Here is a 23,616-nt window from a genome sequence, read left to right as displayed (position 1 = left end):
CCCCACCTGGAGTACTGCATCCAGGTCTGGCACACCCAGTATGGGAGCGATATAGATCTGCTGGTACAGGTCCAGAGAAGGGACACAAAGATAATCGGAGGCCTGGAGAACCTCTCCTATGAAGAAAGGCTAAGGGAATTGGGCTTGTTCAGCTTGGAGAAAAGAAGGCTCTGGGGAGACCTCTTTGTGGCATTCCAATAACCTAAGGGGGCTTATAAGTAGGGGTGGGACTGAATTTTTACATGGCCTAATAATGATAGAACAAGTGGGAATGGCTTTAAACTATAAGAGGTTGGATTTAGGTTAGATGTTGGGAGGAAATTTTTTACTCAGAGTGGTGAGGCACTATAACAGACTGCCCAGGGAAACTGTGGATGCTCCATCCCTGAGGGTGTTCAAGGCCAGGCTGGATGGGGTCCTGAGCAGCCTGATCTAGTGGTTTGCAACCCTCCCTCTGGCCAGGGGGTTGAAACTAGCTTATCTTCAAAGTTCCCTCCAACTTAAGTCATTCTGTGTTTCTCTGATAGCCTATAATTAGTACTATGGTTTATGTGCATTCAGAATGTCTCCTGTATTATCACTGCATTTTTATTTAATAAGCTTATTCTGAGTGCTTATGGGTTTGTTGAATCTATCCCCTTAAATTGCAAAATTACAAGTTTAATTAGACTTTAATTGCAAGAAGCATACACACAAGAGGAGAAGAAAGCACTGTGTGATCTCCCAGACATTCTGCCTCCGATGTTGACTATTCAAAACTTGATGTCGTTCTCCATCACAGTGTATGATGATCTTATAGGGTCCCCCAGGCTGCATTGCTTGTGCCCAAGTTGAAGTACAAGAGCAAGCAGCAAGTCTGATTTGAGCTCAAGGTGCTGTTGTTGGGATTACATGACAGAAAGGAGTACTCTACTGTGGAGGTTGGTGTAAGCTGGCACTGAAATAAGCATTATCCATTTATCGTGGTGCTATTTATAAAGCAACACCATACAGGCTCTTTGGGACACTGGGTTTTTTTTTGCCTTTGTGCAAACTTGGACAGAGTTTCTGCTTTCCTGGGTGTATTCATAGAATCATAGAATGGCCTGGGTTGAAAAGGACCGCAATGATCATTGAGTTTCAACCCCCCTGCTATATGCAGGGTTGCCAACCACCAGACCAGGCTGCCCAGAGTCACATCCAGCCTGGCCTTGAATGCCTCCAGGGATGGGGCATCCACAACCTCCTTGGGCAACCTCTTCCAGTGCATCACCACCCTCTGGCTGAAAAACCTCCTCCTAATATCTAACCTAAATCTTCTCTTTCTTAGTTTAAAACTATTCCCTCTTGTCCTATCACTGTCCACCCTCGCAAAGAGCTGTTTCCCGTCCTGTTTATATGCTCCCTTCAAGTATTGTAAGGCCGAGTGTTGTAGCTTTGGGCAGTGACAGGGCTGCATGCTGCTTGTGACATGCCACTTTGCATTTCTGCCATGTCATTTCAATTGTACCGGTGGATCTTTTGATATTTATTCAGGTTCTTGGATACTCAGTTGAGTTGAGCAGTAGATACCATGGGAGTCATCTGTCACCCAACAGCTCTGTGATCAGAGTTCAACACCAGTAAGATGAAACAGCTGTTCTGGCTTAATTTCTACATGAGGAGCCAGTATGGTGGATGGCAGTGCTCAGGTGGCATTTGTCCATGCACTATCCCCGTTAAGGAGTTAGTTCAGTTTGCCTTCCAGGCACTTATTTGCCATAGATCGTCTCAATATGTTTATTAAGTGCTTCGCTCAGTCTTCAGCAGAGACATCCTTTCACTGTTCCTGGGCATTATCTGTAAATTAAGAAATGTTGATTAACGAACATACTTAAAACAAGTTCAGTACCTCCTGCTTTTCTCCTTTTGTTGCTTAGCAACAGAATTTCTCCCACTGCTGTCCCTGTCTCTTTAGGAGGACCATATCCACAATATCCTCTCTAATTCTTTTAGTTTTTCCTTTCAGGAAACCTTGCTAAAAGATTTGGGTAACTTCATCAACCCCTTGACAGACGTAATAAAGCAGAATGGGATAACATCAAACAATAATTCACTTCAGCAGTGTAAACTTCGCCGAATTTATCAGGAGTCTGTTAAGCTTGATAGTGTTTATAATGAAAATTCCTCTCTTGTGAAAAATATCGTGAAGAAAAACAGCTGGGTTAGAAATGTAGTTTTTAGCTCCTTGAAACTCATTCAGGGGATTCATAGTGATAGAACACCTCCTCGTTTATGCATATGTTAATTGCACCAGGCTTCCTCTGCTTCATAACTAATACATAACACCATAAGCTTTATTTCTAAATCAGTCAAATGTGCAATGGTGTGTTTACGTATAGATACATAACGTTTCCTCCAAGCAAACTAAAACTTCCATTGCCCTCTCCCACCCCGCCAAAATCTGAGTGCTGGTGTTTCCTTGTTTATTCCTTGAGAGTTCTCTGGAGGCACCATGGAGAAAAAGCATCTAAACTTCTTTGCCAAGTGTTGTTTTCAGTAGTTTGAATCTTGGATTGTGCCTTTTAAATATGTTCCAGTGCGAGAAACAAGCCTCCTGGAAATTAAAGAAGATATGGAACTGGATCCAGAGGAGAACAGCACCATCTTCATGGGCATACTCATCAAAGGGCTGGCCAAGCTGAAGAAAATCCCTGAAACAGTGAAAGCTATTCAGGATCGCCTAGAACAAGAACTCAAGCAGATTGTTAAGCGGTCCACGACTCAGGTGGCAGACAGTGATTACCAGAGAGGGGAAAATATTTCCCAGGAAAATCAGCCTAGGTAAGGATGTTTCAAACACTGAAATGTGATTGCTGCAAAAAGATGTCTGGAGAGATCTTAAATAGTAATTTTTTGAGAAATGCTTGTGTCTTTCTGAAGTGCTGATGTACCTTGAGCGTCTAAAAGGCTTGGGAATTTAGGAAATGTATTCAGAAAGGGGGAAATATTGTCACTTTTCAACTAAAGCTGTGGGAAAAGGAGATGCTTCCTTCTATGCTTGGTCATAGAAGAGTCTTCTGGCTAAACTTCCAGTATTTGCAGGGAGCTTATCAGCAGGAAGGTGGTAAGTTTTTACATGGCCTGATACTGATAGGACAAGGGGGAATGGCTTTAAACTAAAAGAGTGAAAGTTTAGATTAGATGTTGGGAAGAAATTCCTTGCTCAGAAGGTGGCGAGGCACTGGAACAGGCTGCTCAGAGAAGCTGTGGATGCCATATCCCTGAAGGCATTCAAGGTCAGGGATGGGGCCCTGGGCAACCTGATGTGGTGATAGACAATTCTGCCCATGACAGGGGACTGGAACTCAATTGTCTTTCAGGTCCTTTCCAACCTAAGTCATTCTGTGGTTCTATAAACATGTTTGAAATCCAGATTTGAAGATAGAAGCTCTGTAAAAGCCAGAATTACTTAACTAGTAAGAGGTATGTAATGTTAAGCACTTGGTTTTTTTTTCTTAACCTACAGCTTTCATTTTAAGCAGCTTTACAATAAATTGAATTGTAATGCTGTCTCAGGTTGCTGGTATGTATGGTGTAAAGAACACTTGGTGCTGAAACATATTCTGTTCTTGTGATGCACTTGGAAAGAGAAGATTCAATTCAGTTACTCCTTTCAAGTGCAGCAGAGTCTAATTAAGGTGATGCAGGTACAAAGCTTTGTAATCATATATGGAACTAATTATATCAATAAATATATGGCCAAAAATCTATTTGTTTTGCAGATCCATTAGTTGCAAAGTGTGAAAGCCAACTGAAAAGTACTTTTCTGCTGTTCTTTGTGATTTGCTAAAACAGAACATTTTAAGGGCTAGCTGTTGCTTCTAGCTGAGTTCTTAATTTGTGATACTGCTCATTGCAGTGATCATGACCAGGAGAAATTAATTTTGGAGAAGAAATCTGAACACAAAAATTTGTCTTCCTTTTATGTAATATTTATAGTGGAAATCACTCCTGAGGAAAACTTTGGTAAAGAATTCTTTTTCAGTTCCTCTCATTATTTTAGAGTAGAATCATAGAATCATTAGGACTGGAAAAGACCACTAAGATAATCTACCAACCATTGACCCATCACCACCATGCCCACTAACCATGTTCCTCAGTGCCACATCTAACCTGTTTTTAATGGTGGATCGTGAATCCACCACTTCACTGGACAGCCTGTTCCAAATGTCACTGCTGTGGAATTAAGTATGCTGTGAAGAATTAGAGTTATGGTATTGATATCTTGATTAAATTATAGGAAGCTTTTTTGGTGGGTTGAAAGGCAGTGCTTTTGTCGTTGATGCCAAGATGGAACTTAACATATTTTTGATTCTTGTTTTATGAATTGGTCTTGAGAGGTTACATGGCTATTGGATGCCCTTTGAAATTGATAAAATTGCATTGGATCATACTTCAATGGTGTTAATGTGCCCAGAGGCCTGGGTAAGGTACCAGAAACTTCAGTGGATTTTGGCATTTGATTAATAGCAGTTTGTGGTCCCTTAGGATGCCTATATTGTAAAACTCTGGAAAGTGTCTGGAAATTCCTGTTGAGTAAGGAGATAATTAGAACTGATTCTAAACCAAAATTACATGGGAAGTTTACAGCAAGCGGGTAAATTCATTTATATTGAAAAGAATAAATTATAGTATGGAAAGGTATACCGCCCCGTAAATTAGCTACAATTTCAAATCAAAACAAAGTGACTTTTTTCCTGGTGTCAAGAGAAAACAAAGCCAGAACAACAAGGTCCTCCTATTTCAAGAGAACTCTGTAGGACTGCAAATTTGAGCATGATGCAGAGCCTGAAACTGATTTAACTGTTCACTGGCCAGTCAACCACAATGATTATTTGACCTTAGGTTTTGGTGAATAAAATGTCCTAAGGTGAACTGAAAAACAAGTCACATGTGAATGCCTTTCATAGCTCAGTGCCTGTATTCAGGTACTGTACTCTGTATGATATCCATACAAAACTCTCACTTCTGGCAAATAAAATGACTAATGAGATGGCAGAGAGGAGGTGAGGGCAGAGCAGGGGCTGAGGCTTTATGTTGAGCATTCTGCTGGACAGTTCCCTTCTGCTTGTTAGATAAGTATGGACCAAACTATATGCATCTCTTCATCATTGTGTTGACTCTCTGAGGTTGGCTCATTTCTTATCCTTATGGAAAAGATGAGATTGGATGCCACCTGATGAATGTGCCTATGGAGATTCTGGTGTAATTCTTTTAGGGAATCACCAGCAAAATAATAGAAAGCCTCCTCATTTTACAAGAGAGAAATAATCTCTGGAAAAGGCTATGCAAGACCAAAGACATCAGACAATGTTCTTGCATTCTTTTTTCTTTTTTTTTTTTGACTACCTTTTGTGTGGCCAACTTCTACCTTTGTATATGAAAACCATTACAAATTGCACCCAAATTTTTAAGGTCAAGAATATTATTTTTGTTAAAGCAACTAGAGCCCGAAAAGTACCATCTCTTCATGAAGCCAGCATGCATTGGGCTCTTGGCTCAGATCTTCAGAGTTCTTCAGAGAGACAGGGTCTGCCCTGTCTGACACAAGGAGCAAGCCTTGGCCATGCTATAAAAGGTATTGGTACTGGGCTTGTTAATGAATATATACACAAGTGTAAGCAGCAGTTCTAGTATTTATAACGTGCAAACCATTCTGTCATGGATATCCCGTCATTGTCGCTTGCACTGAGCACTTCTCTCCTAGGTAAGCAGTCTAGATGCATGGAGAGCTGGTGTGAAATTAGAAGGACCTTTGTACAGTGGCAGCAGGATTTTTTTTAACAATGTGCTCACAAAAAGAAGGCTTGCATGGCTCTGTGACACAGCTGGTGTTTAGATTTTCTGGATGCAGTGATGTTGTATACCTGATTTGGTATGGACCTAACTAGACAGCATGTTTGGCTCTACTTTTCTATGAACGCTATCTCTTTACTTGCATGTATTTGCTCTCACAAAATGTGAATTATGTGAATACATTAAAATGTGGTAAAGGGCATTAGCAGATTCCTAGTAGTTTCTTGTCCCTGGTAGAAGACCATTTTGAAAGTTATAAACTTACATTTTTGTCTAGGTAAGTTCTGTAGAGTTTGTAGGCATCTGCACTTGGAATGAGTTTATGAAAAAATGCTTAAATTTGCCATTGATTTATCTTTAATTGCTCATTAGGGCACAGTGCCTCCATGCTTAGAAACATGTATTGATGTCCATGTTAGTACTTCTATGTCTTCATGAACTTATGGGTCTCAGTTACAGTAGGCTGCTGACTTGAGAAATAGTCTGGACACACATGGCCAGATTTCTGGGACAGGATTTTGGTAGGGATACATTGCTTTTGCTTTACTTGTACTTGAAGATCCAGCCCAGAAGGAATACGTGCATTGCCAATTTTGTTCTTAAATCCCATCAACTGAACTCAATGCATTTTTCCCTACATGTTTGTAATGTATTTCTGGCCTTTTATTTAATCTTCAGACATTCAAATGAGTATAGAAATTATATACACGCCAACACTCTGACCTGGCAGAGAACGTTGTTGCTGCTAAAATGCCTGAATTGTCATTAGTGACCTCGCTCAGGTGCCAGCAGTCACTTTGCATCAATTCGTTCTCTGTTATTGCCCAGACAATAGGAGTTGCTTCCGGGTCTGTGTCACTGTCTTTCAACTTATTTACCATATTTCTCGGTGAAGGGGTCATGAGATTGCTTTGACAAATTGCCTAAGCCACTCTTCTGTCATTGCCTGTATGTGTTCTGCTTAGGTCACTTGCTGCTGCAACCCCACGTGCATAAAATCTAGGCCATATCATTTTATGCTGTTTTGTCTTATTGGCTGTCTGACACAGCTTGTGTTTGTCTCCTTTGGGTCACCTTGTTTCAAAAATGACCTGACAGTTTTATAAGACTTTCAGAGAAAGGAAAATTAAGATAAGAGGTGCTGGCTAATTTGAGAACAGGGAGAAGTAGAAAAAGGATTTCTGGCTGAGAATGAAGAATGTAACGTTGTGTTAGTGACACTGAATAACATGAGTGGGGAAGCTTTCATTTCTGCTGGTCTGTACCAGGAGAACAGGAAGATAGGAAGACCAAATAATTGTTCATTATAATCCTGTTTTAGTAGTGGCTTCGTAAACAAGTTGATAATGTGAGATCAAGCTCACTTAAAATCAAGAAAAATGAATTTGTCAAAATATCCGGCTAGTTTCATTCTGCAAAATTGTGCTTTCCTTGGGCAATGATGAGGTATGTGGATAATTAAATTTTCATTTGCAGTGGGATGTTAGCAGAGCTTGGGCTTGCAATGCTAAATTTTCTTGGTGACAAAGAATTAATGTGATCCTGTAAGGCCATCTTCTTGGCATGTCAGTTAATGGCATGTTGGTTCCTTGAGAAGGAAATTCATTTTCTTTCCAAACTCTCCTGCAGTTCTTCTAGCTGAGCAGCTACCTGCCCTAGCTCCCCCTTTAGCTGTCTCTGTTAGTCGCTATGAGAAGTTGTGTACATCTTGTAGGGCCTTCTGAAGCAATAGTCACCTCTCCTGTGTCCCATAATATGCTGGACCAGGTATTTGCTTAAATAATGCATGGTGGTTTTCAGACAGCCTTGGCTGCACGTTCCCCTGTCTTCTTCAGATGTCATCTTCCCCTGTCCTATCACCAATGTTATCATTGAAGAAGACAAGAGTGGTCAGAGAAGGCTGAAGCTGTGTAGGTCATTCCACAGGAGCAACTTCTCTGTTTAGCTTCAACTGGATAGTTGTTAAGATTTAAACAAAATCTAAATGGAAGAGAATGACATCCACGCTAGATTTTCCTTTATCAATTGTGTATGTCTTTTATGCTTCTCTATATCTCCTGATGATGGTGTCTCATTTAAATATCTAAGGGGTTACTAAAAATAATAAAAACAGTAGTGTGTTCTCTCTCAGTACTTTCTCTTCAGGCATTTCTTATTTTTCTTAGAAGAAGGAAATCGATATTCACACCAGTTTCTTTTGAATTGCTTCAATGTGTGTCTTAGTTCTACAGTCACTTAGGGTATGGCACTATTAATTAATCTCCCTGTGTATCTTTTATGTACCATGATAACTATTGATTAACATGAGTGCATTCTTGACCACTTGAAATGTTCTGCTGTCCCTTGCTGTACCCTCCTGGACTTATCCAGCAGCTCTTGTAGTTTAATCAAGGTGTTTTCTACTTAACCATAGGGCTGTGTAGGCAGATGGGATGGTCCGTGTGAGACCCTTGATAGACTGCTGTATAATGCTATACACACTTATGTCAAATGGTTATGGATGCATGACACACAATGAGCTGATGTGCCTTCTGTGTCTATTTATTTATTTATTTTAATTATTATTTTAAATAATAGCTAGCCTCTGTCCTTGGCAAAATAGAAGTTTAAGCTGAGATGAGTGGTTTTAGCCACAATGTCATGCCGGGCTATTCTTACAAATGTACAACAGCTTTTCTATTTCTCCAGTTAAGTATCCAGCTTCTGGCTCAAAACAGCTGATGTAACAGGAGGTATGCACCCTTGAACTGAAGTGGCCAAGGCATGAATGCACACCTTGTTAGTGGCTGTTAACAGAATGCTGCAATATGATGGTTAATGAGCAGAGGCAGCTCTGCTTCTCCTGCAGCCCTTCTGTCCTTCTGATGGGGAGACACAGCAAGTGTGTGATCATTCCTAACTGCTTTAGTTAAACGGGATGGAGCCTGTCTGTCAGAGCTCACAAGCGCCTAACATATGGATTTGGGAAGTGGTAACCCCAACAAAATGTGGGGTTAAGTGTGGACTTGAATTGCTCATTAAAAAGCAGTGAAATTATCCACATTTTCCTTTTTCCAGATAATATGATCAAAGGTGATGCTTTATCACAGAATATTTGGTACTTTGCAGGTGTGCATTAATTACAGTAATTGGGCTGCAAAGAAGCTATAGGAGCAGGTTATGTGTTGAGGTTGTAGCTGCAGCTCCTTACACTTAGTAATAAAATCTTTATAACTTAAGCAATTGATGAGCTGTCGTGTTTTAGGTTTAATGTTGTTTAATCTGTTCTTGATCTTTCATGTTTAAAACATTCCATGCTGCTCATTTCATAATTTAAAATGAATATCTTACATTCTGTTTGTATGGGTAAGTAAATGCTTATTGAATTGACACTCTTCTCTCTTCTGGAGAAAAAGCAGGTAGTCTATTTGGAGCCTTAAAATGATCTATAATGTCACAGCATTGAAGTGTTCTGAAGTTAGGAATGCATTTGTCTTGCCTGCACCCCAGGCAGAGCACGTTAAAGACGAGCAGCTTGGATATAGAGGAGAGTGCAAAAAGGAAGTTGGTAGGAAGTAACGAGGTATGAAACTTGAGCTGGTCCCCTAGAGGCCACAGAGAGATTGATGCTCTGTTGAGGACTGCCTCATTGTCACAAAACTGAGTCTGGAGTCAGAATCTTCTGATTCCCACCCGTTGCCTTGATGTGCTGGCGTGGTTACAGTGTATTCTGGAAACTGAGTGGAGGTTGTCTTGGTCCTTTGCAGATTACTGCTGGAGCTGCTGGAGCTTCTCTTTGACAAATTCAATGCTGTGGCTGCTGCACACTCTGTAGTCCTTGGACATCTTCAGCAAACGGTGGCCTCTCCTTGCAGCCAGTATGATGGTGATATCAAGCTCTACGACATGGTTGATGTGTGGGTGAAGATCCAAGATGTCTTACAGGTAAGAATCCTTCAGATGGGCATGGTTTCAGTTTGGAACAGCTTTTTAAGCCAGAATACCAGAGAACACAGTTCTATTATGCTCAAAGGACAGCCCCACTTCAAGTTGTCTTGACTTTTGATGAGAGAACACATTTCTAGCAGACTTCTAGATTCCAAAGAGCTTAAATACCAGTGAAACAAAAGCTATGGATTCACCCTTACGGTGCATGGAGAAGTTGATTCCTTTTGTCTACTGAGTGATTTAGCAGAAGCTTTCAAATAGTGACACTTCTGTTCCATGTTCCCATGCCATGCCTGTCTTATAAAGTGTCACTGCTCTAATCGCTTGTCTTCCCTTGTCATTATGCCTTGGTTGTAGTCAGCTGAGACAGTAGCTGCCAGCATGTTTTCAGGGAAGCCTTATTAGATTCATATTCTAAACCACAGCATGCTAAAGCTGAACCTTGCTTAGACTTTGTTTTGGTACCACGCCTATTACCGTAGTGTCTGAGCAGCAGAGCTGTCTGTCACATGTCTTTTCTCTCATTTTTGATGTGAGGTTAACACATGCTCAGTAGATCTTTCTTTTTTTCCACTTCTTAAATTTTGAATCCTCTTCACGTACAGGAGTGTACAACTCACCCATTGTTTGCTTGAGGAGGTCAAAGAAATTAACCTGGCATTGTTTACGAGAGATTTCTGTTGGTCATTTCACCTCTGTCCTGTTCTTGAAAAATACTGTCTCCAACACTTAACACGCATTTTCATTGTAGGGCACAGGTCTATTGCAGTTTCTCTAAAGGCTTGTTTGACTGTGTGTATGGTAGCTGCTGAGTCATGGCCTGAACCACTGATTGGGCACCTGGGGAAAGGACCTGGTCAGCCCTGGAAGCACAGGTGAAGGCAATTCACCTGTGCAACTGGAAGGGGTGGAGCCTGGCTGCACCTCTTTTAGACCCCATTTAAGGGCTGACTGCCACTGGGGAAGGATCTCTTCCTGGAGGTTCCTCCTTGGTGAAGATTTCCCCTGCAAACCTGGAATCTTCTGATATGGGTGAGCAATCTTCTTTCCTTCCTTCATAACACCTTTCTATTGTACCAGTCCTGTTGTCATCACACCTTTGTTGTAATACCTTTCCCATTGTACGGATCTAATTTTTATGCTATGGAATGATGCCCATGGGATTTTTACTTACACAGATATGGCCAACTGTGTGTGTGCTGTGAATTTAGGCACTTCTTGGACTTGGTAAACGTATTTTTTGGTCACACCCACTGTCGTCTTATCCACTTATATGTCTTTGTAAAGGATTTTCTCCTTCCTTCAGTGATCTTAGAAAAATTTGATTGGGAATATCCAGACAGAGGTTAATGATAGATTTTCTAAACAAGAGTGTCATAAAATTGAAGCTGTCTGTCCCCATCAAAGCAAAGAATTAGGCTTCAGGACATGAGGAAGGGGTTTGGCAGTATCTCTAGCCATCTTACTGTCATACACAAGGTCGAGAAATCCTTTAAGAGCTTTGAATTGTGCAAACTTTGCTGTAGCAGGACAAGACCTGGGACTAAAAATCCTCCAAGATTTTATCTCCAGTGAAGCAGAATGACAAGGCTGGTAATACCCCCTTATCAGTGAGGGCTTGTGATGGTTTCATTCCTCATGAGTGGTTAAGTGAGGAGTGAGTTACGCTGGCTATTACAAAATAATATTGATAAAACTTTTATACAGAAACATATGTAGGTGTGCGCATCCAGAGAGTGATTGAGTTTTCTTTATTAGGGAGAAAATATGTAACCAAGCTTTCTACAATTAAAAAAAAAAAAATGTCAAGGAAAATGTAGCAGCCCAACTGTGAAGATCTCATTGCTATTGGTGTGACAGCACAGGTGTCAGAAGGCGCCTGAAAAACTTCTAGAAGAGCCACAGATTGTGCACTCGCAAAACTAAAGCTGCACTTAAAAATTTCATAATCTCTTGCAGTTTTAGGGTAAGAGATGAGCATTGGCTGACTTGGAAAGGAGGAAATTTTCTATTTCTCTGTTCAAAACCTTGTGGGTTGGTTTTTTTGTGTGTGTGTGTGTGTGTGTGTTCATAGGAATGGATTTTTTTTTTTTACCTTACAATTTAAAAAAAATCTCTGAGCCCAAGACAAAGGTATTTCCTTGCCGTGTTTTCAATTAGGGGTAATTTTGTGATGGGAGACCTTACATTTGTGGCAAGAGGGGAAGCAGAAAACTCTTGTACAAGTACTCATTTTAAATGCTGTTGGGGGAAGGTGAAAACATGGAGGAAGTAGGTTAGAGGTGGGGTGTATCAGGGAAACGATGCAATTCCTGCAGATCATAATGAATGAAACTTATTCATAGTGCTGGAGCAGTACTACATGGTTCTGTAATTCACACAGATAATCTGTTCCACGCACGCATTGTGCATCTCTGCATGTGAGATATGTTACGGCAAGGTTATGTCTTTATAGCTCTGTACCAGAGTCATAATGTGTGCTCACAGTGGGCTGGAAATTGTCCTTTTTTTCTTTTTTTTTTTTTTTTTTTGTTTAGCTGGATTTCTGAGTGCTGCCTAATAACAGCACAAATCACTGTGGTATAGTATTAGTGAGGTGGTTCGAAGTCATGCAGCGTTCGGATACTGAGCATGTAGATATATTTTTGACCTTCTCTGTGAATAATAGGAGAATAATACTGAAGTCATCAGTAGAAAGGCAGAGTGACCTTTTAGAGCCGGCTTCCAGAAAACAAACAAACAAAAAAATCAGTTTGTCAAAATATTACAGCAGCCTTGTTTGGTAAAACACAGCTTGAAGTTATTTGTACCAGAGCCAGCCTTGCCTGTAGTTGTATTGCCATACCAACAAGAGAGAGGTGTAGAAGTTGTTTCAGTTTTAATGTGCTATTTTATGTATGGAGTTAACTTAGCTCTTCACTGTGGAAATGGATGGGATTATAGAATCACAGAGTAGTCTGGATTGAAAAGGACTACAATGATCATCGAGTTTCAACCCCCCTGCTATGTGCAGGATCACCAACCACCAGACCAGGCTACACAGAGCCACATCCAGCCTGGCCTTGAATGCCTTCAGGGATGGGGCATCCACAACCTCCTTGGGCAACCTGTTCCAGTGTGTCACCATCCTCTGGGTGAAAAACCTCCTCCTAAAAATATCCTTCTGAGGAGCATGATTGTTGTAGGACTAAGTACTTGGTTGGAGAGAGAGCTGTGAGCTGTGTTAGAATGGCGCTCAGAGCTGTACTGGTGTAAGTAGTTCCTTCAGGGCTGCACAGGAAAGCGATTCTGAGTGTTCTGCCACAGTTTAGTGTGTGTATGTGGTGTCCTCCCATCTCAAATTGTGAAGTGTAGCATTGCATGAGAGGCAAAGTCATATACCTAGGTCGCTATGAAAGTAATACCTCTTGTTTATTTTCAAGGAAAATACAACAGATGCAAAGAGCTGTATAATACTGTTTGAAAGAGCAAATTTTCATCTGCAAAACACTATCTTACAACAAAGTCACCCCTATTAGTTGTATATTTTCACCAGCAATGAACAAGAACCTGCATGCCGTGCTTGTAAAAATCTGTACCAGTGGAGGCGACCCACAGTTAGCACTGCTGAAACTCACCACCTACCCCCTCACTGTGCAGCATCCACTCTTTGTTCTCAGTGTAAGACATCATTTTGTCAGACTGCCCCTCTGCTGCCATCTGACACACAGCAACAAATTATAACAGAAATATCAGTAGGAAAGTTCAACCTCTACTTCCATACCACCAACATCCACCTGTGATGCTGTGGGCCAACATAATAAAATGGGAGGTATTTCTTTTGGAGCGGCCCTCGTACGTCCTTGGGCTAAAGGTAGGTATGCCTTCTGTCCTGTTGTGTTAAGAGTCGGGGGTGCTGACAGTGGACAAACTACAGCAGCAACTGGTACTTGGTGTGCTGGTTCTCTGCAATGGGTAACAGCAAGAAAGAACACTTAACAGCTCATTCACCTTTTTCTTTACTTTTTTTTTTTTAGCACTGTCTTTTGATACCAAGATGAGAGAGAGGCATCTGTCCCTGCTGAATAATACCAGCTTTCATTCAGCTTCTTCAGAAATGTCACCTTCCTGGTGACAGGGTGATCATCCTGTCAGCTTTTGTATGAGTGCAGTACCCTGCTGCTGTAGAAAATGCCCACAAAACGTGACATCTCCATGCATCCTCAGTATCCTGTTATTAGCTTATGCCAGTGCTGTTTGCCTCCAAGGAAGAGATCTTTTCTTTTGTAGTAGTGGTGTTTGTAGTTGACAGTTCTCAGCCTTTTAAGGAGACGGCCAATCTCTGATTTCTTTCGGCTGCAGAAGAGAAGGAAATTCACATCGGTGCTGTGGGATGCACGTCACATCTTCAGCAGCACCAGGGGGACAGAACACAAACATTCAGGCTACTGCTGTCCCTGTTTTGTGGTCTTCTGTTTAATTCTGTCAGGTGTTTTTCAAAAACAGTGTTATTTAGCAGCCTAAGCGTTGCTGACATCATAAGAAAATTGTGACAGGAGAAACTGAAGCCTGTCCTCTGTCAGTGTGCTTCTGTTCTGCTACTGCAGAGTTGAAACTCTTGAATGATGCACCCTTTTCCTTTGTGTATTACACTCCTCTGCCCAGAAGGTTGTGTGGCATTTTTCTGTAAAGGGAAACAGTGCATTTCCATGGTTCAAGCAGAGAGATGGAGCAGTTCTGCAGTATGCAGCTAAGTCTGGTGGCCAGCAATGTGACATCTCACTGAGAAGCTGGGCTTCACTTATAGTTGCCGTGCCACGCTTCTCAGGGAATAGTTAATATATCACCACGCAGAACAGCAAAAGATATTAGTCCTTAAAGCAGGGTAAGGCAGTGGGGTTCATCAGTCACTTGATTTACTGTATTGAATCCTCCTGGAAAAGGTGTAGAGGGGGTTCGACTCCATGACAGGCCTTGCAGGTCTGTCAGCTCTGCTGCAATGGCATTTCTTCCACCTCTGCATCTGAGGATGCTTCTCTTCCTCTGGTGTTGCTGTTCATTTTCCTAGCAGGCATCTGATTTGAGGGAGTTGGTTTTGCTAGATGTTTTCTGCTGGCTGCATATTCTGCTTGCTCAGGTCCCTGAACTATGTCAGTGTTGGCATAGGGGAGGAGAGAGAAGCAAAGAAGGGAAGCAAATGGTTGATCCTGGCATCTCCATAGCAGGAGATGCCAAAGCTGCTATGTGGAGCAGCACCTCAGAGCACTCATGCAAAAACCAGGTGGCTTATTGCTCAACCAAGGTGGATCAGCACAGTCCTGGCAGCAGTGTAAAAAGCTTACTGGGATGGGTGGTAGCCTGTCGTGAGCCCTGAATCTCTGCAGTACTGATTTCATTCAGTTAAGAAGTGTGTGCCCAAGAATAGGAAATCAGATCTTTCTTTGCTGAAGCTTTGCATTTAAAGGATAAATTAACTGTTTATGGCACGGCTAATACTAATAAAGTAAGACTCTTGTATGAGAAGTGTTAGTGTTAATATATCATAAATACTAGTTGAAATGTCAGAGCAACGCGTGACATAGCCATCAGGTCTGGGAAGTTCACCAGGTAATATCCTGAACCTACAGTGGCATTATTTTTCAGAATGTTGTCTTGGGGAAATTAATGGCTTCATGGTTGTCCTCAAAATAATGTACCTGACAGTTTTTCTGATTCCCTTTAAATGGTCTTAAATATGTGAAACTGATGCCCTCGGACTCCTGCCTGGTTTGTCTCATTAATGCTCGTCTCTCATTTAGCTGAGAGGATGATGGCTGTGAAAGTGATTTTTGTGCAGCTTTTGAAAAATACCGTTTCAATCTTGGGTGCACAAAGGAGGGAGGGAGAGCATTATGCTCTCCAGGATGCTGATATTGAAAATTGGAATTTAAATAATTACAGAGCAGGCAACTTGGCATGTTTTTTTTCCCCATTTCTTATTGGAAGTGAACTCATAGCATGCATTATTTAGTAAGAAATCCAGCACAGTGAGTGTTACATGACTTTCTCCCCCCTACCCCCTCTGCCAATATCTCCTAGGAGCATGAAAAACTTTCACTGAAAGTGTATGGGCCAGGACAAATGTAATCTATTTGAATCCAAGAAGGGACAAGATAACATTGCAGGAAGGTGCTCCCTTAAACTTTGGTCACACTGAGTATACTTCAGGAAGATGTGTGATGTCTTTTGAGCTAAAGCGTTTGATAGACTTGTTCCAACTTATCTAATGATTCAAGTTATCTCCTTATGCTTTGAAACAGGAAGTAATTGAGTACTTTAGCTCCCGAGGGGATGTGTTGTGAATTCAGGATGGCTAAAATTGCTCAGGTAAAGGTGACAAAGTTGTCAAGTGCAAAGTGTCACAGTGTAGGGTGTATTATGCAATTGGAAGGGCAAAGAATGAGGTAGCAATGGCACACTTTGCTGTCAAAAGCAAAGAATGTGAAGCAGAAATGCACATCGATCTGTTTTCCTTTTCACTGAATGATTCTTGCTGAAGTGTGTTTAAAACTGACTGAATGGCTTTGGTAACAGATAGCTGGAAGAGGTCCAGAGCTGAACTATGAATGCTTGGTTATTGTTTTTCCCAGGAATGGTCCTCGTTAGCTGAACTGTGCTGTATTAGCATGGTGACAGAGCAGAAATAGGTGTGCATAATTCTATGCTCCAGCTTTTATTTCGGCAGTCATATGTATCCCAGAGCTGTTGATCCAATTTATTTGATAAACACTAACGTTTACTTTAAAGTTCAAAGAGATAAAGCCCTGCATAAGAATGAGATATTTGAACAGTGTACAAACACTTGTGCATTTTATTGCAGAAGGGTCACTGAGCTCATGCTTTGGGAGATTTAAAAAGATGAGCTCATGTAATGAAATGCTTGCTGGTACGTGAGCAAGGGAAAGAATAACCCTCTTCTGGTCACACTGTTGAGTCTCAAGCTGCAGTGAACTTGAGGGGCTCTTCAGTTTGGGTGGATTTCCCATCTAGTAGTTGAGGATGGCTATGAAGTTATAAAGTCTTGGCAGGAATTTATAAATATTTAAGTAACTAGATGCATATAAGTGAATTACAAGCATATACCTATTTTTTTCCCCCTTAAAGACTGTATTTTACAGGAGGAAAAAGGTGCAAAACTTCTTGCGAAGAGCCTCATCAGTAAATGATTTCTGAAGACTGTTTTATGTAGTTGTTAAAGCAGAAGTCAGCTCTGCTAGGTTGTAAGAAAGTGTGCTCTGAGGACAGGGGGAAATGGTTTCATACTGAAACAAGAAAGATTTAGACTGGATATTAGGAAGAAGTTGCTTAAGGTAGGGGGCTAGTGAGGCACTGGCTCAGGTTGCCCAGAGAGGTGGTGGGTGCCCCATTCCTGAACACACTCAAGGTCAGGCTGGATGGGGCTTCAAGCATCTGGTCCAGCTGTAGGTGTCCCTGTTCATTACAGGGTAGTTGGAGTAGATGGCCTTTAATGGTCCCTTCCAACTCAAATGATTCTATGAAAAGATCAGGAATATAGAATGAGGTGAAGCATTGTTTCCTACTTCGGTTTTTGGCAGTTTGAATGGAACCTGTGCATTCTGAATCCTTGTCAGCTGTCAAGTGCTCTCTGATGTGTACAATTTGAGAGCACAGAAATTTCTTTAGTTGGAAGTTCTCAGAAGATGAGTATGAAGGTTGTTGAGTGGCCACCACACCTGGTATAAAGGCTTTGTTTCAAATCACCAGCAACAATATGGGTATTCTGTACAAAAAGGTACAAAATTCCCAGCCCATAATTTGCTCCTTAGCCTTCATGATTTGCAGTTGTTAAATATTGGGATAATACAGAAGAAACAGAAGATACAGAAGAAACCTGGAGAAGACGAGGCTGTGGGGTGACCTCATTGCAGCCTTCTGGTTCCTAAAGGAGCCTACAAACAAGAGGGGAGTCAACAGTTTGAAAGAGTAGATAATAGCAGGACAACGGGAAAGGTTTGAAGTTGTGGGAGGGAAGATTTAGGTTGGATATCAGGGGGAAATTCTTTACTCTGAGAGTGGTGAGGTGCTGGAACAGGCTGCCCAGAGAGGCTGTGGATGCCACATCCCTGGAGACATTCAAGGCCAGGTTGGATGTGCCTCTGGGCAGCCTGGTCTGGTATTAAATGTGGAGGTTGGTGGCCCTGCCTGTGGCTTGGGGGGGTTGGAGCTTCATGATCCTTGAGGTCCCTTCCAACCCAAGCCATTCTGTGATTCTCTGATATAGAAAGAATAGTAACATGGCTGTAGATACACAGTGTCTTTAGTTGTAACCATTTCCCTAGATTCTAAAACAGTTTTGTTAGGTCTGATGTGCTTTTTTTTTCCCCAGTTACTATCAGTGTCCGCTGCACTTTATTTCTGCTGTCAGCTAGAATTAGGAGAGACTACAAGTAATTCATCAGCATTTGTAGACATGTTTTATAGGACTATAAAACCACGCTACTTTTGATGTGCTGACGTTATTCACACTCGGTCCCTGTGCGACTAGCTTTAAAGGCAGTGAGACATACTCTTACTAGCATCATAAAAATGCTGTGAACGGGAAAAGGCCAAACGCTCATCATGTCCTCTCTGCAAGGCGTCTAATCTGACAGCAGTGCATGAGGGATTCATGCAGGCAAATTCCTGCTAATGTTACAGACTAGCTGAGATCCTAGGGAAATGTTTGGAAACTGTTGTGCTTAAAAGCCTTTCCACTCCTGCGCTGTGCGCTTGTTGTGTTTAACATGCATGACATTTACAAAATGCTAAGGTAGAATCTTATTTTTTTCCTGAAGTTTACTAGCTCCTGCTGTTTCTTTCCTGATATCAAATCTCAACTTTTGTTTTTCTGGAGGCCTGCGTGATTTTCTTCAGTAATTTGGTGACGTGGGAAGCTGTGGAATTGTGTTAGGTAAAGTTTTCTGAAATTTCTCCTCCTGTTAGCTTTTCTTTGTTTTCTTGCTCGTAGGTAGGAGTGTTTGCAGGTGAGCCCTTAGCAATTGACTCCTAGGACTGAGAGCAAAGTGAGTGAAGATGCTCAGTTCTCCTCACTTGGAAATTGCCACACTTAAATGCATCATATTCAGAAAAGGGCTGCAGGAATATTAATTTTTTTCTTCTGCACAACCATTGCTGCTTCATGCACACACATGCACACTTTTCTTCTACTTCTTCCCAGATCTTTTCTCCTTCTTTTACCAGTATCACACTCTTTCTGAGCCTTGCTTCAGATCTCAAGCCAAAATCACAGGATGATTTGGGTTGGAAGGGACCTTTCAGATATCTAGTTCCAACCCCCTGCCATAGGCAGGGACACCTCCCTCTGGACCAGGTTGTTCACAGCCCCATCCAGCCTGGCCTTGAATGCTTCCAGGGAGGGGGCATTCAAAGCCTCTATGCGCAGAAGATCCATCGTTTATGGGGATACGTATGCAAAGACCTAACACTAGGGCTGGGAAAACAACAGCTCCTTTCCATTTATGAAGGCAGCTGTGAGTCTGTGCACATACGCTTGGGAAGGTGTTGCTGCTGCAGCTTTCAGGCACGTATGCACTACTTTGAAACGTGCTGTGGATCTATAGTAGTATGCATAAGATGTTTTAGGAACATCTATTTCACAGCATGCTTCTGATCATCAAAGTGACTTAAGTCATCTGATCTCACCAGGGTGGTGCCATTCTGTGTTTTGCACGTGGGGAAACCAATGTTTGAATGAGTGAAAAAAAAAAAAAAAATTGAAAGGTTTGGAAATGCTTATTAGTTTTGGTGTGCATTTTGATACTGCAGAAGGAGGGAGTCTATCGTGTGAGCTTTTTGGTTGGTTTTATTGAGAGTTTTTGAGCTTTTTGTTCCTCTTGACATTATGGAAGATCTGTACTGCTGAGGATCAGGCCATGAATATGCATAACACCCAACACTTAAAATTTGGTGTTTCAATTAATGCTTTGATGACAATCCACAGGCTCCAATATTGTGCTTATTTTGTGCTTTCTTTCATGGTCTCGCTGACCAGCTGCCTTTTCAAGTGGCTTTATTTAGCAAGTCTGCAAGTAGTTCTCAGTGATTTTTGAGTAATATGTCACTGGGTTTATATATGCGTTATTTTTTCAATGGATAGTGTGAACTCTGGTTATAGAAACTGAAGACTTGAGTCTGAAGTGGGTAGAGCAAGGGTACGTGCATGAGTGGGATCCATGATGAGAAAGTATTAAAACACAGAATCAACCTTGTTATTTTCTCATAATTAGCTCACATATATTCTTTGGCTTGAGCAACTTCTGCTGTGCCAGGTTTTCACCATCTTTTACCCCAAGCGCTCAGCGAACGTAGTCTCTGCTTCTATATATATTGTGTAATTGCGTATGTACAAACCAGCAGCAAGTGGCTGATGACTCACCAGTGATTTCTGGACTGACAGAGTCTGAAGAGCTCAAAGCCTGTGTGCTTTGCTGGGAATGACGAACTCCCAACTTGCACTGAGAACAAACAACTCTCCTCCACCTCCAAATCCTTCTGTCGCTCTCCTCAGTGTTCTGATAATGGCAGTTGCTGACATCTAACCACGAGTTTAAAAAAAATTAAGAGCAACTCAGGATTGATTGGAACAAATCACCGTGGGGGATACTGATGTGACGCAGGGTCTGAAATAGGCTGATATGTATTTTTTCCATTATAAACTTTTCTGTTTTTTAGCAAATTGGATGGGGAGGCTATTTTAAAAATAAGAACTAAAATAAAAATATAACGTTGCTTCATGTGGTTAACAGTCCGCCTTTATTTTTTTGTTGGTTTAACATTTTAGATTCTTTGCAGGTGATGAGTTTGAAAATCAGTAGATCCAGTCTTAACTCCTGGTGCTATAGACCCATTGTGCCTGCTGATTGGACTTGTGTGATTGGTGACACCAAAAAACAAGTTTTAAAGGTGAAGTGTGCACTTCCTTTTGCCTTACAAAACAGCATATCGATTTGCATAATAACTTAATGAGTATTTCTCTAGTCATACAGTGTGCCAATCTCTGTGTTTTGATTGGCCAAGAGCCAGCAGTAGCTAATGGAAGTTCATGCAGGGATTTACATAAATTCTGAATAACTCTACAGTGCTTCTGGAAATCCATCTTCCCTGTCAAACTGTGCTTAGTGGAACTCCCAACCCATATTCCTTCAGCAAACAGCCACCAAAATAGGATTTGCAGAGATGAGGAGAAAATGAGCTTAATGGTAACAGAAGAGCCCATATCCTGAACTTGTGGAAGCAGGAGAAGGGAATTGGTTTAGTCAGTAGTGCTCCATTTCAAGGTACATGATTATTTTAATTCTGCATTTGCTCCATGCCAGTTTGCCTGGTACAGCAGAGGATGTGGAAGGGGAGAAGTAAACCTGATGGTTTTCTGATGTCAGTGCCCTGCACATTTGGTAGGTCACAGGTGAGTGGTTTTTCTGAGTTGGAAGAAGATTTCAGTACTGGTTATGTGCAAAAGAAAGAAGAGAATCGCTGTAACCACCCATCTTAACTCAAAAGTAATAGAAATCGTGACGATGCTTATTTTTGTGGACACTCTGACTTCTGTCTACAGAAAATATTTTACATCTTCCAAGGAGGAACAGTTTGAAAACGTTCTATTTGTACCAGATCTGTATTTCTTACTAGTACTCCTTCCCTTCTCTCTTAGCATTCCTGTTGTCTTGGTGTGCAAACTTCAGAGCAAGGATGAGTCTCATTTTGGTTTCATATGCAGGTTTGTTCTGCTGCAGTGCTCATCTAACTTGAACTTCTAAGCTTGGTGAGACAGCTCCTCAATTCCATATAACAAAATTAGTCTGTTGTGTTAACTGGCCAATCAGTCATCAACATATTTGCTAAGAATGGATGTTGAATCCAGGTCTGGGACCCCAGCAGAAGAAAGATATGGAACTCTTGGAACGGGTCTAGAGGAGAGTCACTAAAATGATCAGAGGGCTGGAGCACCTCTCCTATGAAGAGAGGTGGAGGGAACTGGGATTGTTTAGCTTGGAGGAGAAAAGGCTGCAGGGACACCTCATTGTGGCCTTCCAATACTTGAAGGGAGCATATAAACAGGAGGGGGAACAGCTGTTTATGAGGGTGGATAGTGATAGGACAAGGGGGAATGGCTTTAAACTAAGACAGGGGAGGCTTGAGTTAGATATTAGAAGGAAAGTTTTCACACAGAGGGTGGCGGTGCACTAAACAGGTTGTCTAAGGCGGCTGTGGGTGCCCCATTCCTGGAAGCATTGAAGGCCAGGCTGGATGTGGCTCTGGGCAGCCTGGTCTTGTGGTTGGTGATGCTGTACATAGCAGGGGGTTGAAACTAGATGATCGCTGTGGTCCTTTTCAACCCAGGCCATTCTATGATTTCATGCAACAAATACAAGTGGTGGAAGCCCTCTGTAGGGCTTGTTGGTGAACTGTGGGCAAATCCTCTATTTTTCTCTTCCCTTTTCTTTGAATATGGCCCGCATCTATCAAAATATAGGCTACATATGCAAAAATAATAGGATTATTAAATCAAGAATCTGCATGTTAATTGTTGTTCATAGACAAATGTAAAAGACAGTAACCATGTCCATGCTAGGAACCATGGAAACCTATTTTCACCTGAGAAAAGGGGGAGATGAGGGAACTGGTTAATTAAATGTGACCTGTATGCAGTCATTCTACACCTAGAATGTAATTAAATGCCTTGCATAGCTCTTTGGGGTCCTCGTTCGCTGGAAAGAGACTAAGAAATATGTGATTGTTGGTGTACCCTGAGTAAAGCTGTGAGCTGGAAACTGATTAAAATAATAATAAAATGTGTTGCATTGTTAATTCATTCTTTCCAGTAATAATAACTGGACTCCCTCTGCTTTACGTTTATAGCATAGGCTTGAAAAAACATCAAAGAGCAGTGTTAAAAGAGGAGAATGAAAAATACGTGTGCTTAGCTTAGATGCTGTGGTTTGAGTGATGTGGGTCTGGTGCTTTTATTTACCGGAGCATTGCTTTTTATTTTTAGTAATACAATGAGACTTAGTGTCACTGATCACTTGGTGGTGATGCTATTATTCGCAGTGTTGTAGTCGTTGAGGAGCCCTGTAAAATTCTTCAAAAATAGCTCTGAAACTCCACTCAGCTCATTACTTGTTTTTCCTATAGTTGTTATTGAGCCATCCTATGAGTTTCTTTGATGGATGGGGTTTTCCAGAAGAGCCAAAGGCGTGTAGGATCTAACTCCCTTGGTGATCCAGTGGGACTTGAACAACTAATTGCTTTAGATTCATTTGAAAATCCCACATCTAATTTTGCATTATAATAACCACTTAGAAAAATAAGTTTGTGACTTTTTTTTTTAAGAAGGCTTGTTGATGGCCAGGTCTCTTGTGTCAAGCCTCCTATCTCAATGGCTCATGGCAGGAGATAGAGAATGGGGAGCTGGTTGTTGTCCTGAGGGCTGTCCTACAGCCTTTGTGCAAAACCTCAGATGAAGGCGAGAAACAGGACTTGTCTGCATGGCAGATTCATTTCAACTGCAGAAAGGTTAATCGTGTCATTAATTTTCCCTCCCAGGCTTAAACATTCAGCAGTTGTTGCGTATGACCAGGAGAACAACCCAAATCAGTTAGACCTCCCAGCAGGTCAGTAAATCAGAATGGTTCCTTAAGCATAATATCAAAAATCATTCCCTTTTTATTCACAAAGGACAATGAAATAAAACAAGCAGACTTGCTCATGATCAGCTAGGATGCAGTAAAAGGGTGATCTCACTTTATTACAGTGATTTGGTGCTATGTTCTCTTGCAGTTTAATCAGCATGTCACATGCCTGATGCCCTGTTAGAAAAACTGCGTTTCTCAA

The 23,616-nt window shown here is 41.5% G+C and overlaps 1 protein-coding gene across 1 annotated transcript in view; it reads left to right on the top strand.

Annotated features, from left to right (window-relative positions):
- EXOC4 (exocyst complex component 4) overlaps positions 1 to 23,616 on the top strand; it is a gene marked incomplete at its 5' end in the record, with an annotated part of 409,823 nt that overhangs the window by 30,585 nt on the left and 355,622 nt on the right. The window contains 2 exon segments of the mRNA NM_001199320.3: positions 2,559 to 2,802; positions 9,564 to 9,741. Of these exon segments, the coding sequence (NP_001186249.2) occupies positions 2,559 to 2,802; positions 9,564 to 9,741 (422 nt within the window).

Source organism: Gallus gallus, chromosome 1 (genome assembly GCF_016699485.2).
Source record: "Gallus gallus isolate bGalGal1 chromosome 1, bGalGal1.mat.broiler.GRCg7b, whole genome shotgun sequence".
Classification (NCBI taxonomy): Eukaryota; Metazoa; Chordata; class Aves; order Galliformes; family Phasianidae; genus Gallus; species Gallus gallus.
The sequence above is the reverse complement of the archived record's forward strand: the minus strand, read 5'-3'. Positions and strand labels throughout refer to the sequence as shown.